We start from the raw sequence: 21,786 nt of genomic DNA on the forward strand, positions 1-21,786 counted from the left end.
CAAATGAAAAACTGCAGTATTACATCAACCAGAAAATCTTCAAGCTTGAGCAAGTAGGTTTGCATATTTCTGACACTTTCAGTTCTTACATCTGTTTCATTACATTCAAATCAAATTGTAAGTAAAGAGTCTTGACCGCACAAACAACATAAACTATGCATATGCTTTTTGCCAATTACTTAATGAGAGGTTTGAGATTATGTATTTGTGGTTGAAATAAATTCCAGGAAGATTACGTGTCAGAAGGCATCACCTGGCAAAACATCAACTTCACTGACAACAGAGGCTGCATTGAGCTGATGAGCAACAAGTCAGTCGGACTCTTTGACTTGCTGGATGAGGAGAGCAAGTAGGTGAACTGTTCTTAGTGTCCTCTCTCCCACCAAACCTTTAAACCTAACGTTTACACTTGAAAAATCCCCCCAAGTTAAGCATGTCCAGCCCTAAAAACTGAAATGACTGCCACAAAACAGAACTTGACCATGAAGTTTATGATCCAAAATTAACTAAATTTTTTTCCACGATCACATACTGACTTAATTAAGAATATTTCATCTGTATAACATCATCGGAAACCAACACCTTCATAGTTTATCAGCATTATTAGTTTACAAATATTGTTTCTTTTGCTGTCGACTCCACGATCTGGTCTCATATTGGTCTTGTTCGCTTTCCCAGATATCATATGTTGCATCTGACTGTCTATCTGTCTCTTTCTGTGTCTTCAGCCTTCCTCAGGCCACACATGAAACCCTCTTGGATAAATTGAAGCAGCAGCATCAGAAAAACGCATTCTTTGTAGCCTCTCCAACCACGGAGCCAACTTTTGTTATCCAACACTTTGCTGGGAGAGTTGAATATCACATCAAGGTAAAATTCCTGCACTCCAAACGTCTCTATTGTCAAGCCTCTTACATTTAAGTTAAAGTAAATATTACATCGTTCAGCTTCGATCCCTGTGACATGTCGTACAGCTCCATTAGCCTTGTTAGATAAGCCAGTGTGGGAAAAATTTCAAAACTTCCAACCAAGTGAATGATTAATTCCCACTGCCATGTAGACTATCAAAGCACTATTTTTATAGTTGTAAGTTGTAGTAGTTGCATCTAAGTAATAGGAACTGCAACTGCTATTTTGTAGAAGTGCAACCTGGGTTTATGTGCCATATCATTAATGATAGTTTTTCTTTTTCTTCAGGATTTCAGAAAGAAAAACACGGAGCACATGCGTCCCGAAGTTGTATCACTTCTGCGAAGCAGCGAGCGTTCGTTCCTGCATCATTTGGTTGCGTCCAGCCCTGAAGCGCTGTTCAGATGGGGCGTCCTACGAGCAACCATCCGCATCCTCACAGTATTCAAGAGTCTGGGACGGCAGCGGGCAGAAATGCGTGCGTAACTTTAGCTTATAGACCTGCATCACTTTTTAGAAATTGTAGAGTTGTAGAAGTAATTTTTTCTAAATGTCAGCATCTATCTGATATTTTGTTCTTTGTTACAAGTTTTTAGATTGATATTTAAGTATTTTTAGAACTAACTTGTTGTACTTTCACAACAGTTACTGCAAGGCGAAGCTCCCGTAAGTCTCTCAAAGACCTTAAACGTCACAGCACCCCAAGGGACAGGCTGTCCAGGTAACTATAGTTCCAAGGTGCACTGAAAGCAGATGTTTTTGATCAGTCATGAAGCAGAATTAACTTTCACCTGACGCTGGTATAGTAATGTACGTTAAAGAAAGGTAAGAATTTGCTCTTTGCTGATATAAATTAAAAAACCTCTTTGACTCTTACAGCGACAACAGGACTCTGGATTTCTCCTTTGATCGTTCTGATGAACATCCTATTGATGTGTTTGGCGACATCTTTGCCAGTTACGAACAGAGAAAGTATGGGCTAAATGGCTTTTATCCCACATTGGATTTCGTGATGGAAGTTTGCGCTTTTGTTTGCCGAGCTCTATGTTCTGTGGTACCTTACTGTTTTTGTGTTTTCTGCAGGAAAAATAGAGGCAGTCGAAACAAGCAGCTCATTCCGAAGGTAAAGCATTGTTGGAGCTCTTTGCCTTTAATGCTGCTTGAAAAGCAGCACATGAAAATAGAAATACACCCGATTTAATCCTTAGTTTATCATCTAATGTTTTAATAAAACTAGATAGTTTTCTTGCCTCAGAGAACCTGCAGATATCTTGACACTTGATCAGACAAGTACATTGTGTTGTTACAACGAGCTGTACTTGTCATCTCCTCAAAAAACTTTATAATTCTTTGGTATTTTAGTTTCAAACATTAACCTACTTGGAAATAGTGATAAAATCTCTTAACCAATTTAAAATATTGTATTTGAATAAAAAGGACCAAAGTGCTTGATGCAAAGGAAATGTTCTTACATAAGAAATATTCTGGTAAAAAAAAGAAGTATCTTGTCAGACAAACAACAAACATATGTTGCCTTGATTTAAGATATTTAATCTTACTTAGATATCAGTTTTTACTATTTACAGTGAAGGGCTTCTGAGAATGAGAAAACTCTGAGCTTTTATTTCTGTTTCATCAACAGAACCTCATCGATTTGCGTTCACTCCAACACATCGTTTGTCTTACGGCGCACGACCGAACCTCCAAATCCATCTTCCATCCTTACCGGAGAACAAAGCTTCCTACAGTTAGCACCCAGTTTCAGGTTTGTATTCTGTCTAACATCATGTGATAGTATTACGTGGCAACCATAATTTTACACACCCAGTTTCATCTGAAACTTGTTAAATCCCCTTTTCCAGTCTTGCTTTGGTGCTTCATTTAATGACAACTTACATATGAGAATACTCTTTGAAAAGATTAAATCCAAGCTTTTTGATTTAACGTTCATTAATTTGTTTAACAATTTAACTAGTAAGTAGGCAAGTGTTCAGTCTGATATAAAGATAATGACTGAAATCAGGTTTGCTCATTGCATGTATGTTTTTCAAAGGCGTCGCTTAGAAAGCTGATGGAAGCAATCAAAAAAGCAGAGCCTTACTTCATTTTCTGTGTTCGCTCCAATGCTGAAAAGGTAAAGTCATCTGCAGCAGCATGCTGGCTTTTTGATTTAGTCATGCATATTGTGCTGGAAGAGACTCTGGAAATGCTGTCTCGTTTTTATAGGAAGAGCTGCGCTTTGATGATGCGCTTGTGCTGAAGCAAATCAGATACACAGGCATACTGCAGATGATTCGCATCCAGAAGTCTGGTTACAGAGCCAAATACACATTTGAGGTAGGTGCTCCTTATCCCTTTACAATCCACACTGAGGAAAAAAGCAAAGGAAAAATGTTCCTTTTCTTTTTTCATTTTCATGGAGCAATAATGATAAGAATCCATATTTTGTCACAAATGGTCAGCGTGACTGATGGTAAAAGTATGAGATTTTGAAAAAGTAATGTCATAACACATACTTTCTTTTAACATTACATACCTAAAGATATATATATAAATATATATATATATATATAGTTAGATATCCATCTGTGTGTGTGTGTGTGTGTGTGTGTGTGTGTGTGTGTGTGTGTGTGTGTGTGTGTGTGTGTGTGTGTGTGTGTGTGTGTGTGTGTGTGTGTGTGTGTGTGTATGTATATATACACAGTGGATATAAATGTGTTCATTTACAATTACATTGCAGGTATAAGTGCAAATAATGAATGAGTACTCTGTCATTATAATAGATTTAAATGAAATTAGCGCTTAATCTGTAGACCAGGGTTTATTCCTGCACCAAAGTCTGAATGTTCTTTCTTCACTTCAAAGTTGTTTTGGATAAGAATGCTAAATGCCAAATGTAAATGTAAATACAACTAATTTAGTTCTGAGCCTGTCAATTAGTTGCACTATTGGTTATGTGTTCTTTTCATGGTAGGAATTTGTGAAGAACTTCAGGATTTTGCTTTCAAAAGGACTGGCCACAACATCTCCCGAGCAAATAACTGAACTGTTTGAGAGGATGGGGTTGGATAAGACCACCTACCAAATAGGAAAAACCAAGGTTAGCCATCATACCTCTATATAAATATAAGTGCTCATACTCATGCCATGTGCCCAAGTTCTGGTTTATATTTAATATTATATATTAATATTTGATTAATCAAAAAATAAAACAAAAAAGTCACAGATTTTTTTCCTGTCATTCTTTCATCTACTCAGGTTTTCCTCAAGGAAAAGGAACGTCAGTTGCTTCAGGACACTCTTAACAAAGAAGCTATGCGCCACATCATCACCCTGCAGCGCTGGTTCCGTGCTTGTCTGATACGGATGCACTTTCTGAAAAACAGAGATGCCACGACCATCATACAGGTGCAGTTTGTCTTCTTTATGTAACTGTTAGACAATAAATCTTATCCTAAATCAGGTGACATGAGCAATCCATTCACACAGTTAAATAATAGTTTGCGACTAAAATGTTAACAAAACAGTTGCCACTCATTTGTATACCTTCTTTGAGAGAAAGCTGGTTTAAAGGATCACCCACTTGTCTCATTGCAGCATAAGATTGAGGATCATTCATATATAGTTCATCTTTGGGTGATGAGTCTGCAAGACATTTACAGTCCCTTTGGTTTACCTGTTTATTGGACAAAGCAAGCCAGAATTGTTTCCAACGTCCAAGAGCATGACAATGGGATAAAGCTGAAAGAGGATTTCTGGTGTTTCAGAGGAGCTGGCGTGAGTTTTATGAGAAGCAGAACCGAGCCGCGACAGTGATCCAGGCAGCATGGTCCAGTTACCTGAAAAGACGAAAAGAACAAGAGAAGACGAATGAAGATGGCTGCAATGATCCACCTGGACGAGTCAGGTATAAATACTGTAGCTGAGAGCCAGCTTGCAGTGAAGCAGCGCCAACAATTCCAGTTCCAAACGAACAATTTTACGAGGAGAGAGCAGCATGATGGCAGAATAGAGGCAAACACCTTCCATGATTTTTTTTTTTTTGCAGGTTCTAAGAGAAACCACATAAATGCTTAATATTCTTAATTACTGTTCTGTGGATGCTTTTTCTATAATCTTAAAAATAAACAAGCATTTATATGTATTTGTAGCATCAGTGTCAAATAAAGGCTTTTACTCGGAGCCTGCAAATTCCACTTAATGTTGTATTCCACACTCATTGACAAACTTTTTTCATTGGATGCCTCTATCTGGCAGTGCCATGTTATGACTGCACAATGTTTTACACACATACAAAGCAGGTTTGATAAGTACACCTAACCTTTGCCTCACAATAAATGTGTCCAAGTTATGTACAGAGAAAATTCTCTCTGCTCTCTGGTGGCCATTTAAAGTACTGTGAGCAAATGTGTTGCTTATAGGCCAAGATTCAGGCCAGTAACAATAGAAATGGAAAAAGCTTTAATTTGGCATTATTGTCTGGTTAGACTTCGTTGCTTTGAACAAGACTATTAAGCCCCATACACACACGTCGGTGCTATTTACTCGCTCACTCGCCTACTCACCACTCGCTTGGGTGCTTTTTCTGACTTGGTGTGTAGAAGTTGGGTGGCCACTGTTTGGAGAACACTGGGGGAACATCACCTGTCAATAATCTGTATTCTGCATTTTAATTGGCTACTCGCTTTACTCGCGTCGCTCGAAGTTAAAATATGTTCATCTCGGAATCCGCCCACATCACATCGCTTGTACTCTCCTCACCTACTCGCCTCGCGTGAACACATAGACATTCTATTGACTTCACTCGCTGAGCGAGTAAATAGCAGCGACGTGTGTGTACGGGGCTTTATGGAATTCTTGCTCTGTTATGATGTTTGTATTTTTTATTTATTTTAGTTGAAACTAAAACGCAAACGGATTAAAATATCAACATTTATATATGGATAAAGTTGCCATCACACCAGTCTGATTTAATGCTTTTTACACTGCAGCTTGACAAAAAAACCATTAAGGAGGCAGCACAAACTGGAGCACACCCCCGACCCGAACAGGACCCAACAGCCTGACCCAGACAGCAACCATTCTGCACAGAGGGATACGAGCAGGGAGAAACGGGAGGGAAGAGGATCCCAACCCCACCTCAACAGACCCTTCTCCCTCCCGCTTGACACTAAAGTTGCCAGTGATCGTTCGACCAGCCCTAAAAACAACAGTTCGCTTCAACGCTACTCCGATATCAGCGGCATGAAGGAAAAGGCTAAGGTGTGGAGAGGAAGACAAAGTGAAGGTGATCCGACAGACGAATCAAGTCCTGAAATGCTGCGACAAAAAAAGTTTCAGTAAGTTCCTCAATATCCAGAGTCCGTCACCACAATAAATTCATAGAAATATCTTTCTGCCTATCAGCTACAGGGTGGCTGATGTGGCAGCTAAGCGAAAATGCAAATATGATAATCTATCTATAGATTATTCATATGGAAAATGCCTCTTTAAATATATGCAGTTTTGAAGCATTTACCACTGATTGCAAGTGTTTTATTTTTGACCCATCTTAGTCCTCAGCGCTTATTTCCCTCTGTAAATAGTCGCAAAGGGAAGTCCCTGTCTGCTGATGAACTGTCCAAGATCAGCTCCTCAGGCTCTGACAGCTCACCTTCCACCACTGAGGTAACCATGGTTTTTGTCTTTATTATGAAATCCAAAACATGATTCAAAACAGTGCCCCTGGAACGTTGAATCTTTCTCTATTTTTGCCTCTTGCAGAGTTGTTTCAGTGTCCTTTACCACATAAATAATGCTTTATCTAAAGGGTCTAGTTCAGTACTGTAAGCTTTTGTTATGCTGACAAACGCATGTGAGGAGGCTTCTTGCTCGTCAGTCAAAGGAAGCCTCTAGGTCTGTGCCTCATCACTTTTCCTGGCCCTGTTAGGTCAGGGTGTGTGTACGCAAGCCCAACAAACGCAAGCGACGTTTAGCTTACGCTCGCAGCGGTTTGATGATTAACTTTGGGGGCTCCAAGGAGAGTGACTACTGGAGCTTTCCTCTGCCTCCCATCAGCCCTGCTGTGCCCATCCTAAAGAACTCAGCCAGTAGCATGGATCTCCGGGCCCTCCAATCCCAGGTCAAGGTACTGACCAAAGGGACATGTCGACCAACCACGACTCTTCTCTGCATGCAGGCCTTGCATATGTATGTCCGAATGGACTGGTTGGATAAATTGCAATAATCTGGGACTTCTGATTTCTGCTTTGCTGTCCTGGACCTTAAACAAACGAGCTGTTGCTTTCAGTTGTCAAGGAAATATTAAAGCTCATTTCCAAAGTTCATTTCTGAAATGTATTGTCTTTCCACCCAAAGGTGCAGTGGGTCAGCAGGCACAGTTTAGACTTTAGATAAGAGCAAGTTATTACTTCTTTTTTACTTATACTGATGCAACAATATTAAACATGGATAATACTAATAATACAGTTTTGATTTCTAAGGGGTTTTATTAAACATTGGCACAGTCTTTTGATTCATAAAGGCATTTAAACATTTAAATCATATGGTTTGTTTGATTATTTGCAGCAACTTTCCTCCATTTTAAGCTACTTTGTTAAGAGCCAGTCATTAAATTAACTGATGCCCCCCCCTGTCAGGGAAAAAAATTATTATAAGTTACTAAATGCTTGAAGTTAACATTACTTGATTAGTTTTTATTAATCTGTGAACATCTTGATCTGGAGATTAATATGTAATATAAAATGTAAAATCTGTGAATTAGCCCTTTAAATCTTACTAACCTGTGTCTGCACAAATAAAACTTGTTCATATAAATGGTGAAATAAACTAAAGCAAAGACATTAAGCTGGTGGCAGGAGACAGAGTAACTTTGCATGATAAGTAGAGATGGTGAAGGACTACTATGGTACTATTTTATCATGTTAATGGAGGTATGTTTGGTGGTGAAGGAGCTGTGGGGATCCTTTGGAAGACATGGGTGTAGCTGCTGCATGGAACACAGAGAGGGGGCATCCGTCACTGGAAAATCAGAGTTGCATGTACTTTGTTACTTGCCCACAAGTTTCATATTTTTAACTTGCTGTACATTCATGTTCTCATGCTGTTACAGATGTCAGCAGAACATCTTGATGGCTCAAGGTTCAGCCTTCCACCCAGGACCAGCAGTGACAACTCAGGACAGCAGGGCTCTAGCCAAACACAACCCACTACCCCTGAGAGGTAAGACTGTTCATTTAGTTGATTGATAAAGGAATTATTTAGGAATTCTGAGACAGACTTTTTAAAATTGATTATGACTAATCTTGCATGGATTTGATCTGGGTTTCCTCTTTGCAGGTTGTCTTTCCTTAGTAAATTGCTGAAGAAAAGGGTTCCCAAATTTTCTCCAAGCAGTGAGTCTCCATCAGATAAAACTGGTAACTAAAAAGTTTAATTATCATATTATTAGTGTTGATACTTCCTATCTCTACTTCCATTTAGAGGTTATGTGATCAGTGATTCATTTCACAGGTTTTGAAAAGTTATTAAACCCTTTTTTTTTACAGTTTAAAGACAGACACCACTATATACAAGATACTTACTTTTTTATCAAGCATATACTACATCACTCGTACCAACCCCTTATAGCAGGGGTGGGCAATAAATTTCTTCAGGGGGCCGCATGAAAAATCTGAAATGTGTTGGAGGGCCGAACCAGCAATGACTCAAATTTAATATTGACTTATGCTTTCTCATTATATTTCTTTTTATAATAAAATATTTAAATCAGATTATTTTGGTAATAAATAAGAATATTTAAATATTTATAAACATGAACAAATTGTGGTTTAGGTTGAAGTGAGAATTAATACTAATTCTATCAAAACTTATAGTTAATAATAAACAAACAAAGTCAGCACTTTTCCCAGACTCAGCCACCTGACGGCTGTGTGGTAGCTTAGGTCACGGTGTTCAGTCTCAGTTTCTTCTAAAAGTGAAACGAACTGTCTATGATTCAGTGTCCTTGATCTGATAAAGTTAACAGTTTAATTACAACATCAACAACGTGATTCACTTGTAACACTGACTTGAAAAACACTTCCTGATGTATAATACAATGAAAAAAAAGTTCATTTCTGCTCAGTTCATTTCTGCCACTTTGTCCTGGATTCGCTTTAACAGACCAATTTTTTTTCCTGTGAGATTTGGACACCCATCTATTGTCACGCCCACCAGTTTGTCCCATTTCAGCCCCAGCTTTGGAGACATGCATTTACCTCAGCTAAGAGATCACTCCCCGTTGTTGTCCCTTTCATTGACCGCATGTCTGCCAGCTCCTCCGTGATTCTGAAGTCTGCATTGATCCCGTGCATGAAGATGAGCAGCTGGGCAGTGCCCCGTATATCACAGCTCTCATCCAAAGCCAGGGAAAAGTACTCAAAGTCATTCACGCTGTCTTTCAGTTGTAGCACCAGGTTATTCGCGATGTCCTCAATCCTCCTCGTTACGGTGCGGCGGGAGAGGGAGACGTTCTCTAAAGCGTCTTTTTTCTAAGCGCAGACGAGTCCACCAAACACTCCTTAATAAACTCTCCATCAGAGAAGGGTTTGCTCTTTCTAGCAATCTTGTGCGAAATAACAAAACTTGTCTTAACTGCAGCAGCTCTGGATGTCAAATGTTTTGTAAAAAGTGTTTGTTGAGATTGCAGCTTGGCGAGCAACACAGACGACTCAGCTGCGCGCTCTTTTTCTGAAAAGTTTTTGTATTTCTCCACGTGTTTAGTCACGTAATGACGGTGGATATTTTACTCCTTTAACACAGCCACTGACACAACACAAACTAAACACACATCTTTACCTTTTACCTCTGTAAACAAATATTTCGCTGTCCATGCCTTGTTGAAAACGCGGCATTCTGAATCAACTTTTCTTTTTTTACCGTGAGAAGACATTTTGTGTGGATCAGGGATTCGGATGCTAGCATCACGTGTCACTTATGCGTGCATTCATAAACAATGCGTCAGGCCCTTTCAAAATAAAAGACAGCTGCATCGCATGCACACCAAAATCCATTTTTATTTTTGACTGGAGGGGGCAGGGGGGCGCGGGCCGGACAGGGACGGGCAAAGGGCCGTATCTGCCCCGCAGGCCGTAAAATGCCCAGGTCTGCCTTATAGTGATTAAACTTCTTGTTCTCATGTCAGGACTTATAATGCCATCCTTTCCTTTGCTTTTTTGCAGTCACATTGCCCAGCTACAGTCCATATACTTACCACCCGCCTAATCAAAAGAGTTCCAGAGTCAATCGTAACCCCACCATTCATATAAGCAGAGCCACACGGGCCTTGCAGGGGGACATCTCCCTAGATCGAGAGATCACCGACTCCAAGGAGCTACGAAATCTGGACGAGTTCCTTGGGAATCAGGTGAGATCCCTATCTGATATGTATTTCACAGGTGAAAGGTAAGTGATCAGCTTTTAGATCAACTGTACAAAGGGCAGGCTGAAAGTAGTCATTTTGCCCAGTTGTTGCACGCAATTTTAAAAACATTCCTGAGGAGAGCTTAAAGCTGCAGTCTGCAACTCTTTTTCAAGCATAATGCCTGGAACTGTCCGGGGATTCTGAAAGTAGTACATTAAATACCCCAATACAAAAAAAAAAAGAGTTCTCTAGGTCCCCTATATGTCCCGCTAGGTCCCTCCAAAGCCAGCAGGTTTGTTTACAAAATTGCAGACCGGACCAGTAAAAGCTAACCAATCAGGTTTACGAGCTGGGCTCTGCTGCCTGTCAATCACCGATTGTGCACGCGCGATACAAGGTAGGCTCGTCCCCACGCTTATTTATATGGACTATTGAACTTCATTACGGGCTTGTCTACTTACTGTGTCTTCCATGATCGCAAATGACAGGTGAGTTGATGAATGAGGAGTCGTGTAGGCGCATCTGGCGTGTACGTCTACGTGCACGAGTTCTCATGTGTTTTGAAGGGGCAGGACAGGAAGTTGAATAACTTTTTATTTTTCGGTTAAAAAATAAGCATTTCTTGCATTTTGCGACTACGGAGGTCACCGTTTTCAACTTCAAGCGTTCTGATAGATCATGTAAACTCTTAAAATGCCAAAAAGTAGGACTTTACGTATGACAACAACAAATCTTGCAGACTGCAGCTTTAAGGTTGGCCCTGAGTGTTAAAGTCAACTAGAACTGTGTAATATGTGAATGAACAATGTTATTTAGAGGTTAAATGACATTTAACTCCCCTCTAGTTTTTTCTGATGTACTTCTTAAATAGGAATTATCCAGTTTAAGGCATTAAATTTCCTGTGTTTTACTTGTTCATATTTTCCCAACTTTTATCGTCAGGTTAATGAGCTGCAAACAAGAATAAAAGAGCTCTCTGCAACAGAAAGTGTTTTCCTTAGAGCCACCATGGAGTTCAGAGAGACCATCAAAAGCATGTACTCTGTCCAGGTGAGTCAGTAAACATTACATGACACTAGAAAAAAACTAATTGTTGTTAGTCTGACCAAAACTGGAGGTTTCCAAACTGTTAAGGCTGTTAATAAGTGCAGCATCATCTGCCAAAATAATCTTTTAAGTGACTTAAAGTCAGCGTCTGTGCAGTAAATTTGGCCATACTGAAATGTTTTTTTTTGACTCAGTCCACATCATCAGATATACTTGAGTCGTTAACTCAATTTTCCACCTGTGCTTGTATTCTGGCACAAAGACAGCGGTCCAATTAAATGGGAAAGTCGAACTGTCACCATAGCTCAGTTCAGCTGTACATGTAAACACACAGATGGTCAATAAATCTTGTAGAAGAAAAACTAAGGCAAATATTTGCTTGTCATGTTTTCCTTGTAAGGATGTTTATTGAGTTGTTATATTGTCTTTGAAAAAATAAAAATAGGGGCGGTCGGTGGCATAGTGGGTTAAGCAGCCGCCCCATGTACAGAGGCTATAATCCTCGCTGCAGCTGGCCCCGGTTTGAGTCCCGCACCGAGCGGCCCTTTGCTGCATGTCTCCCCTCTCTCTGCCCCTTGCATTCCTGTCTCTCTCCGGCTGTCCTGTCATTAAAGGCATAAAAAAGCCCCAAAAAAATATTTAAGAAAAAATCATCTCAAACAAGTGAGGCTAATTGTGATGAAAGTATAATGATGAATAGCTATTTTTCATGGGTACTTTGACCAACAGAAACCCCAAATTGGCTACAAAGATCTGATGAAGGGCTACTGTAACAAAGTGAACACACTAGCTGTATCAAGGGAGAAGACAGAGGTCTGTCTGGTGGTCAACCTATTCCAGTCCATGCTGGATGGCTTTATCAGGGGTGAAATAAAGCGAGGGGATTCTGAACCAGCCAAGGTAGATGTAATGCTCTGTCATCAGTCCCTAAAGTACTTTGACAAATAAAGTTGTTTGGTTCACTGACTATCTCCTCGCTTTCTTTGAGGGTACTAAGACGACAAAGAAGAGAAGGAAAAAGGAAAAATGCGTGAGTTGATTATCTTTATTAAGTTTTCTCATAATTAATCAAGTGTATAATGCCAATGTTTTGCTCTACTTCTGTGTCTGTAGCTTGATAATCCTTTGGATCACCTGTTCAGCACCTACCAAGTGAATATTATGCAATCATGTGATTTGTGTGGTTCTTACATCTGGGGAATGGAGAAGGCTTACATGTGCAGTGGTGAGTACAGAAAGCTTCGAGGCCACAAAATGTAACATTTTGAAACGTACAAATGCAGGTGTGCAGTTCGACTTAAGTGTTATTTTTTTTCCTGATTTACATTTTAGCTTGCAAGTTAATATGTCACAAGAAGTGCCTGAACAAAATTATCACAAATTGCTCAACACGGTGTGCCAGGGAGGTAAGAACTGGCATGTTTGAATAAAAAAATCAAACAATGATTTGATAATAATCAAAACATCCACCTATTTTCAAGACAATCTTGTCTCATATTTTCCCTTGTGTTAGGATAACAGTGTACCAGGCTCCCTCCATTTCGGGGTTCAGGTGTGTGTCCTGACCAGTAAAGCTAGCCCCATTCCCAAAGTGGTGGAGTTGCTGCTGATGCACGTGGAACTAAATGGCCTCTACACTGAAGGCATTTACCGCAAGTCAGGTTCAGCCTGTCGAGCGAGGGAACTCTACCAGATTCTGGAGACTAGTAGGAACCTCTTTCTACCTCGACTCACACATGAAATGCACAACATCTTATCTTGAAAACAGTACTTCCAGTCAGTCATGTTCACCTTGACAGTTATTAGTTTTGGTAGCGTTGTGTGCTTTTCCCTGTACTGTTGATTGGCACAACTTTTGTGGGGTCACTATAACAACATTAAATGATAAAAGGTCAAGGAGAACTCTTATTTTCTTGATTTTCGGTTTGTTTTTGAGCTCTGAAGCACAAAAGAAAGAAGTAACAGCCCAGGACACCTGCAAATTTGTTTGCTGTATTTTTAAAACATTTCAAAATTATTACGATCCCTAGACTTACTGTAGGAGCTATTTATTATTTTGTATATTTGGCTCACTTATTATTTAGTTATCTTTTGGGGGTTTAGTTTGGGGAATACACCTTTTTGGTTGTTTATGATATTTGGGCCCAATCCCAATTCTATTTTCCTACCCCTTCGCCTACCCCTCACCCCTACCCCTCGCCCCTTCGAACGTAGGGGTAGGCGGAGGGCTGAAAACATACCCCTTCGAATTGGGACAGCACTTCACACTCACGAACGTAATAAGTCTGCGCCGTCAGTTGTTACGTAACCAAAAGCGACAGCTTTAGCCAGAAGTAAACAAACATGACTGCTGCAGTGGTGTTCGCGCTGTCCTGGGCTATTCGGATATTTTTAGAAATATCTGCGTCGAATCGACGGAGTGCCATCAGGTGAAGGCGTCTTCGACATCTGGGAGCATTGCTGGATCTTGTTACGGTATGTACAATGAGAAATTAATGCAAATAACGTGTGTGAGTGAGCAGCTGGTAGCTTCCAGAGCCAGCGTGTGAACATGATTTTGTGTGTGTGTGTGTGTTTGAAAGTGCTTCTAACTGTACATTTGTGATATCGTGTAATATAGAAACAATTTGCTTGTCTCGTTGGATATGCTGATTTATTGACTGGAGTAGTATCCTACCTGGCTAACCTAGCTGAAAACATACGCTAACGTTTAGCCTTTGTTACTCGCCTCGTTCCGTTTGGGATAAACATGCAGCTCATGCGTTTTTGAAGTGGTTTTCTTTGTACCAGGTTCAGATTTGATGACATAAATAAATGCACTGCCTTGTGTGTGCTATCAATGTGTTGGTTTGGGAGGATGAAAGCCTGATCTTTCCATGTTTTTCTTTCCAGCAGACGGGTCATCCTACAAATTATTGCCGATTGGACCGCAACATAAAATGATCTGTTAAGATGTTATTGTTTTGTTTGAGAATGTAGCCCATTTTTTTGTTATCCCTTGTATAATAAATATCTTCATACCAATATCCGTTCCAGTCGTTAATATGATGTTGATGTGATAATCATGCTCACAAACCTTTTGTCCTTAATTTCTTTTATTAGGCTCACATTACAGACTGGTAAGGCAGCTTATTTTCAGAAATAACAGCTTAAAGTGTCTGTGCTGTAAAGTGTGTGGTGCAAATATGGACAATAAACAGTATGAATATAAACGGGCAACAGTGCAATCATCGAGAACGAGATGACCGGAGCAGGAACAGCGAAGGCGCATCGGAGGTGCTGCATGGGCTCAGTGATGTTCTTGGGGAACAAGACACGACATGACATTATAGCATGCACTTTCATCCATTGTAAAAAATTAAAAAAAGGTGTTTCAGAATGCGGTAGTGGTGGCTGTGTGTACAATAGGTGCATGGCGCATCAACTCACCGTAAAGTTTGTCTATCATGCGCTCAAACAGAGCTAAAAAGCGCTCCGTTTTCTGCTCCATCTCCTCGTGGCGCTTCTGCTCCTTCAGGCTCTCCTGTATCAGGTAATCCCTTATGGGATTGGACTTCCTACTTCTTTTTGGGGATGGGGATGACTTTAGAAACAGATCTTCGTTTTCGGCGCTAAACCTGATCAGGCTCTTTGTTTGTGCTTGAGTCCCTGTGAATCAGTCACGTATATGAATACTTGTGATAATAGGTAGCGAAATGACGCTCATGTCACTCAAAAGGAACTTCTCTATGGTTAACCAACTACATTGCTTGTAAATACTCACGTTACAATTTTAAAAAACAACTCTTTCGCAGCACCTTCACATGCATTGACCAATTACTCCATGTAAAATAGTGACTTTTCCCATGTGCGTTTATAGCAGAAAATAACTACACATTGCCACCATATTAAACTCACACAATACACCAGTTATCACAACCTAAAACGATTAAAACAGTTCAATTATGGCAAAAAATAGAATAACTTACATTTGTGTGGTGCTCTCTTTGCTTCTGCCATTTTTAAAAAGACTCGCGATCTCCCGGTAGTCGCATTGTACTCTGGGAAATATATCATACCCCTTCAAACGGAGTCTGCCTGGCCGAAGCCCTCCGTTTCAAGGGCTACAACGGAGGGGTAGGGCTAAGGGGAAGGGCTTTGGAAGAGCATTGGGACAACACTACCCCTACACGTGAACGCGCAAAACGGAGGGGAAGGGGTAAGGGGTAGGGCCAAGGGGTGAATTGGGATTGGGCCGAAGTATTGTTTGAGTTAATTTGGGTATTCAATTATGCTTTTATTTTGAAAGCACGGGTTAGCTGGGGCACTGGGAGAGTTTATTTAGATGAGCAGGCAGTCACAGGTGAGCAGGCACCTGGGAGGGCAAATAGGTTTTTTCAGGGCAAGAGAGGCGGCAAAGGCCATTGTCATTTGTTTGTTTGCTTGTTTTTGGAGAAATAAACCGAAAGAAACGTAATTTTTTGCCTGGACAATGGACTCAATTACCTGCGTAAATTCACTCCCTAGGTGTCTCAGTGGTCGTTTGATTTAATTTAGTTTATTATGGTTTTGACTTTTTTTTTTTTTTGTTTTCATTATTTACACAAGAGGACGAATAGCCACTACACTTACATCCTTTTGATGATGAAAATCTTAAATCACATGTTTTATCACTCAACTGCATAGAATGGAGAAAATATATACATTTTACATTTCAGTTAAACAATGTTACTTTAATCCGTCTCATCATTCTTGCTCCATCAGATCCTGAGGCAGTGTGTTTGGATAACTACCCCATCCACACCATCACAGGTCTTGTTAAACGGTGGCTCAGAGAGCTGCCGGACCCCCTCATGTCCTTTTCTCTCTACTACGACTTCCTTCATGCTGTGGGTGAGAAACTATTTATAGCATTTTGATTTTTAGCATGTAGGAATGTTTGGTTTACATTCCAGATTAATGAGCTCATTGGTTGTGTTAAGAAGATCCTGACACTCTGAATTTAAAATAAATTCTGTGTGACTATCCTCCAAAAATGCTGAGAAATACTACAAATGTCTACTTCTGACATTTATAATATGAAACTGTAACATAATGGTTGTTTTTTTAGTATTAATCTCCTTGTTTGATTACCTGCAGAACTGCCAGAGAAAGATGATAGAATAAGGGCTGTATACCAGAAGGTTGACGAACTTCCCCCTGCCAATTACAATACTTTGGAGCGTCTTATCTTTCACCTTGTCAGGTAGGTAGATTTTTTTTTTCTTTCTTCTTTAAGTAGTAGTTCTGAGAGATTTTAACCTATGTGTCTTTTAGGGTTGCAAAGGAAGAACAGCACAATAAGATGACAGCAAACTCTCTTGCTATTGTGTTTGCGCCATGCGTTCTGCGCTCACCTGATGATAATGACCCCTTCCTTGGTATAAAGGACGTCCCTAAGACAACACTGTGAGTCCTGTAAAGCTGCAGCGTCTTCAAAAAGTTGTATTAAATGCTTAGTGCAGTGTGCACTGGCAAACCCTACTTTCAAAATCCCCCTGCTCATTTGTTTAGACAGTAAATACTTCTAAAGATGCATCTTTGACTATGTTTTCAGCTGTGTGGAAATCCTGATCTCTGAGCAGTTCAGGCGCTACAATGAGAAGATGCAGAATATCCAGCAGCTGGAGTATGCAGAGGCTCTGGCTGTCAATCAACTGAAACTAAAGAGACAAAACACGGTGAGATAAGAAATGGAAGGACGACAGAAAGTCTAAATAACACCTGGGTAGTTATTTTGAGATTTTTCAGTGTAGTATTGTATCTGTGTAGTGTAGTGTAGTGCCTGTATCTTTCTGTTAGTTATTGTTATATTTTACATTAATCAAAAGGAAAGAAGCATCCAGAAAAATAGCATTAAACTTTATTGACATTCAGTTATGCTTATTTACACTATGTAATATAGACAGCCATAGCTTGCATGTACCACCGAATATTTATTCCTCATTTTAAATCTGTCCTGTGGGATGTCACTGGCATTGGCTGGATTGTATCACATTACCCACATGCTCTGGCATCCTCGTGTGCACCAGACCTACTTAGTCAGAAACTCCACAGAAGGCCCTGAAACAAACAGAAACTCTAAATATTTTTACTTTTTTTTTGACCTCTCTAACGGGTTGACCTCTCTAACGTTAACGGGCTTGATAAATTGTTATTCGTCATTACACGTGCTGTAGGGTTGGTGTACAATAATTCTATCCATTTCAGAAATTTCGCCCAAGTCCATATCTTGGTAACAAATTGAACAAATAAGGCCACTCGATTCTATCAAACGCTTGTCTAGCATCTAGAGATAACAGCGCTGTATCTCTGGTATTATTTTTAGAGTGAATTATGTTGAGGACCCTTCTAATGTTATGAAATCCCTGAAGACTCTGTACGAACCCATTCTGATCACTATGTACCAAAGAAGGAATATATGGATCTAGCCTTTTAGCAAGAACTTTACACAATATTTTGGTGTCTACTCCCACAAGACTAATAGGCCTGTATGAGGAGCAGTTAGTCGGTATTTTCCCAGGTTTCAAAATAAGGATTATTGTAGCTAGTCTTAAAGTTGGTGGTAATATACCATTCCTAATGACTCGTTAAACATATTTAAAAGTGGGGTCAACAACTGCTTCTGGAAGGTTTTATAAAACTCTGGAGCTTTGCCTGAGTAGATATTTTTAATGGTCTGCAATAGTTCTTCCATTGTTATATCCTTATCCAGGTCCTCTTTAACCACCTCTGTGAGCGTTTTAAACTGGAGCTGATTAAGAAAGGTTTCACTATAAGCGGGTGTGGAGGAGCATTCTGACCTGTACAGTGATTGATAGAATTCCTTAAATGTATTATTAATATCTTGAGGATCGTTTGATATCTCCCCTGATTGAGTAGTTATGCCATTAATGGCTCTTTCAGATCATATTTTTTTAATTCTCCAAGCTAACAATTTACCAGCCTTTTCTCCTTGATCATAAAAGGCCTGATTCAACCCGAGTAAACTTTTTGCTGCTTTATCGGATGTTAATTTATTGTATTCCGTTCTTAAAATTAGTAACCGTTTTTGTTTTTCAGGGTCATCTTTATTATTTATATCTATTTCCAGAGATTTTATTTGCTTCTCTAATTTATTAGTTTCTGCTTTTTGTTTCTTGTTTTTAGTGCTTGTGAAACTAATAATTTGCCCTCCAATATACGCCTTGAAGGCTTCCCATCTAATGCATGCGTTAGTTTGGTTAGTGTTGATCTGAAAATGGACGTCAATCTTGTCTTCTACATATTTAACAAATTCTGGATTTTTAAGCCACCTCCCTTGCAGACGCCAATTAGGAGGAGACGGTTGAAGCTTCTCCATTTGTACAGACATAGAAATGGGGGAGTGAGCACTAATGAATATACAGTCATACCAACATTTCTTAATTTTGGATACCAGTTCTTGTGATACTAAAAAATAATCAACGCGAGACCTGGACTTATGTATTCCTGCGTATCATGAATATTCCAGTTTATCTGGGTTAAGTTTACTCCAGATTTCACACATATTGTAAAATTGTTTTTCTAGATTGTTTCTTATGGGGATCACATTTTGTAGCGTGGTCTACCGACGGGTTCAAAGTGCAGTTGAAATCCCCACACATAATATTTAGGCCATACAATGCAGACAAGGTTAAGAAGAATTTGGGTTGTCCTCATTAGGACCATATATGCTGACCAAATTCAATGCGAGAGACAGGATACTCTAAATATTTAATAATCTTTTGTGTCTGGATGACTGGACAGATAAACAACTGATTGCTGACAAAAATACTGTTCTGTCTCTATGTAGGTCGTGGAAAGCCCTTCAGAGCTGGATTGTCCAAATCCAGTACAATCTGAGTCAGAGATGACCCTCGTGGAAAGGATAAAATCCATCAAACAAGAAAAGTGAGCCGAAACAAATTTTTGTTATGGTCACTGAATGTTTATAATTCCATTATTGAATGATAACTTTTTGTTTTTCATTTTCAGGGTGGACTTGGCCTGCAGGTTGCCTGACCTGGAACAAGAGCAATCTGACTTTGAAATCCTGGACTCTTTATCATCAATGAGCACGGATAGTCTAGATTGGCTGGACAGTTTTGAGTCGGAAGGTCAGTAGAGAGGTAAAGTACTTGAACGTTCCTCTGCATTAAAGAAGACAACTTAAAAATAAAAATTTGTGTTTTAATTGTCCCACCATTATGGCTGATGGCATGTCTCACATGTTATCATGACTGAGTTCTGTGTAGAAAATAGCACCAGTCCAATGCACACAAAACCATTGCCATTGGGGGTTCGGTATGCCTCAGGTGATTTGTACACCGTCTTGTACAACCACATCAAGTGTTGCTTCTTTCACCAGTACGTTTTTTGCCTTTCACATATGCTTGTAGTCTCAACAGTCTGAGTCACACAGTCAGGGATAAGGGCCCACACTTTTTGCCGTAAAGATTTCAAAGTTTTGTATATAGTCAGATAGGCTAGTTTTGTGATGGATAGATAAAATAAGAGACAGAAATGCTCCTTTATTTTCATTTGGCTAACTGGCAGTTGATGCTTTTGTTAGAAGTCTTTTGAGGCTTCGTCTGTGTTCAGTCATGGATTCTTGTTTACTGTTCAAAAATTAAATGAAGGGTATACAGTCTGGTTTTAGGATATATATCTTGTGGCTTATAAATTTATTACTACAAATCAGGCCAATGTGTGTAGTCCTGGAACTGGAGTTATACCCAGCAACTATCATTTCTATTGTTAACTAGCTTTGTAAATTGCTGCAAAGACTTTTAAGTTTTTATTTTTGTCTGGTTCTACTCTGTTACACTGGATGTCATACTGCTTGTAGAAATTGGACACTGCATAGTAAATGCCCTCATCCCAAAGGTTTTGATTCACTGATTTTTATTCATAACCACTTCTTCTTTTTTGGTTTATGTCTAACCAAAACAGAAAGTTATGTATTACTACAGTGCTCATTCCAACTGTGTTCACTCGTGTTGTGTTTTTTGTTACCAGGAAAGATGAACATGCAGTTGAAAACCCAGAAACCTGACTGCCCAAATGACCTGTCACAGAGAGTCAGAAGTCTGATGGCTCAGACAGATGATAAACAGAGAGAGCTCACCTCTGGACAAAACACAGATGTCACCCAGACCGTTTGCCTACTGCACAGCCAAGACACTCCATGCCCAATCAATGACCCACAGGTCACCACAAAGACTTGGAATGGGAGCTTTGATGACCTGGATATCCCTTACATTGATGAGGAGGGCGATCAAAGCTGAAACCGATATCACAATATCACAAGTAGTGACAAATCTTTATATCCCCATGTCTATGTTCATTCTACACAAAAGAAACTGCACTTTGTTTAATAGACTTTATATTTGTCAGTGCTGCTACAGATACAATGTGCTTTGAGAATTTGTATGTACTTTATGGGACATTATCCGTACTGTTCCTTCAGGGTCTTTATGTCAGATGTGTAGAACTCTCATTATCTTTATATCAGTTCTCTCAGTTTTAAACATATCGCTGGCCTGTACAGTACACATTTTATAAGGCCATTGTGTGACAAGTTCTGTAAAAAACAAACAGGACAACAAGATAAGGAGCGAAATATATACAAGGGCCCTCTTTGCTAATGGACAATACTTTCAGATTGTACTAAAGACAATGTGTTGTGTTTGTGTCAAAATAAAAAAAGGGGAGAGGGGGGTATTGTATTAGTGCCAGAAGTCATAAGGTGATATAAGGTCATATAGTGATTCTGCATTAAACATATTGTAATACTGCAATTTGATCATCTATAGGATTCATAGATTATTCTTTCCAGTTTATTGTAAATTACATATGGTACTACTGTGACGGATCTTACTCTCAGTCTACATGCATATACATATCTGTAAACTTTTTTAACTTTAGACTGACTGACCGTTTTTTATTATGAAAAAAAAACTTAACATATGTCTATGCATCTTGTTGCTTTTTTTGTGCATGTCTGTACATTTTATAAAGGATAAGAATTGTGCATTTTGCGGTGGATGTTCTCAAAGATTGTTACATGCCACTAACTGAAATAAATTAACAGTTTTGAAGTGTTTCTTGTTCTGATGATAATGACAGTACTACAACATTTATTGACCTTAACTGTAACCAAGTTTTACCATTTGACTGATATCCATGTTTTTCATACTTAAATATGTATCTGTATACTTATGCATCTAAGAAGAGGGATTTTAAAAACTCACTAAACTAATTAAAGTCAAATAGGGATGCCCTTTTGGTAATGTCGAACTTTAGAGACTAAACTAAAGATGTCAATGTGAACGCATTAAAAACATGGCAGATTTTCTGTCTATCCTATCACTGATAGTTGTTCAATGGCTTCTCTAAAGTAACTGAAG

General features: G+C 39.4%; 1 protein-coding gene across 6 annotated transcripts in view; it reads left to right on the top strand.

Moving 5' to 3' along the window:
* LOC142398820 (myosin IXb) overlaps positions 1-21,477 on the top strand; it is a 33,661-nt gene extending 12,184 nt beyond the window's left edge. For 2 of the 6 annotated variants that reach the window (XM_075483020.1, XM_075483019.1), the window contains exons 10-41: positions 1-53; positions 228-349; positions 729-870; positions 1,198-1,387; positions 1,555-1,630; positions 1,789-1,881; positions 1,993-2,032; positions 2,552-2,674; positions 2,963-3,043; positions 3,136-3,246; positions 3,884-4,009; positions 4,168-4,317; positions 4,677-4,816; positions 5,901-6,248; positions 6,495-6,576; positions 6,839-7,036; positions 8,021-8,130; positions 8,248-8,327; positions 10,131-10,315; positions 11,255-11,362; positions 12,089-12,259; positions 12,348-12,389; positions 12,473-12,584; positions 12,692-12,765; positions 12,873-13,065; positions 16,103-16,231; positions 16,478-16,583; positions 16,655-16,786; positions 16,935-17,058; positions 19,191-19,288; positions 19,373-19,494; positions 20,396-21,477. The exon at positions 1-53 is cut by the window's left edge and continues 82 nt beyond it. In XM_075483020.1, the coding sequence (XP_075339135.1) occupies positions 1-53; positions 228-349; positions 729-870; positions 1,198-1,387; positions 1,555-1,630; positions 1,789-1,881; positions 1,993-2,032; positions 2,552-2,674; positions 2,963-3,043; positions 3,136-3,246; positions 3,884-4,009; positions 4,168-4,317; positions 4,677-4,816; positions 5,901-6,248; positions 6,495-6,576; positions 6,839-7,036; positions 8,021-8,130; positions 8,248-8,327; positions 10,131-10,315; positions 11,255-11,362; positions 12,089-12,259; positions 12,348-12,389; positions 12,473-12,584; positions 12,692-12,765; positions 12,873-13,065; positions 16,103-16,231; positions 16,478-16,583; positions 16,655-16,786; positions 16,935-17,058; positions 19,191-19,288; positions 19,373-19,494; positions 20,396-20,664 (4,130 nt within the window). In that variant the 3' untranslated portion in view covers positions 20,665-21,477. Of the gene's footprint in view, positions 54-227; positions 350-728; positions 871-1,197; positions 1,388-1,554; positions 1,631-1,788; positions 1,882-1,992; positions 2,033-2,551; positions 2,675-2,962; positions 3,044-3,135; positions 3,247-3,883; positions 4,010-4,167; positions 4,318-4,676; positions 4,817-5,900; positions 6,249-6,494; positions 6,577-6,838; positions 7,037-8,020; positions 8,131-8,247; positions 8,328-10,130; positions 10,316-11,254; positions 11,363-12,088; positions 12,260-12,347; positions 12,390-12,472; positions 12,585-12,691; positions 12,766-12,872; positions 13,066-16,102; positions 16,232-16,477; positions 16,584-16,654; positions 16,787-16,934; positions 17,059-19,190; positions 19,289-19,372; positions 19,507-20,395 lie in introns of all 6 variants that reach the window. The other 4 variants (XM_075483024.1, XM_075483021.1, XM_075483022.1 and 1 more) reach the window with 4 other exon arrangements.
* Positions 21,478-21,786: the final 309 nt, after the last annotated feature.

This window comes from Odontesthes bonariensis, chromosome 14 (genome assembly GCF_027942865.1).
Source record: "Odontesthes bonariensis isolate fOdoBon6 chromosome 14, fOdoBon6.hap1, whole genome shotgun sequence".
Taxonomy (NCBI): domain Eukaryota; kingdom Metazoa; phylum Chordata; class Actinopteri; order Atheriniformes; family Atherinopsidae; genus Odontesthes; species Odontesthes bonariensis.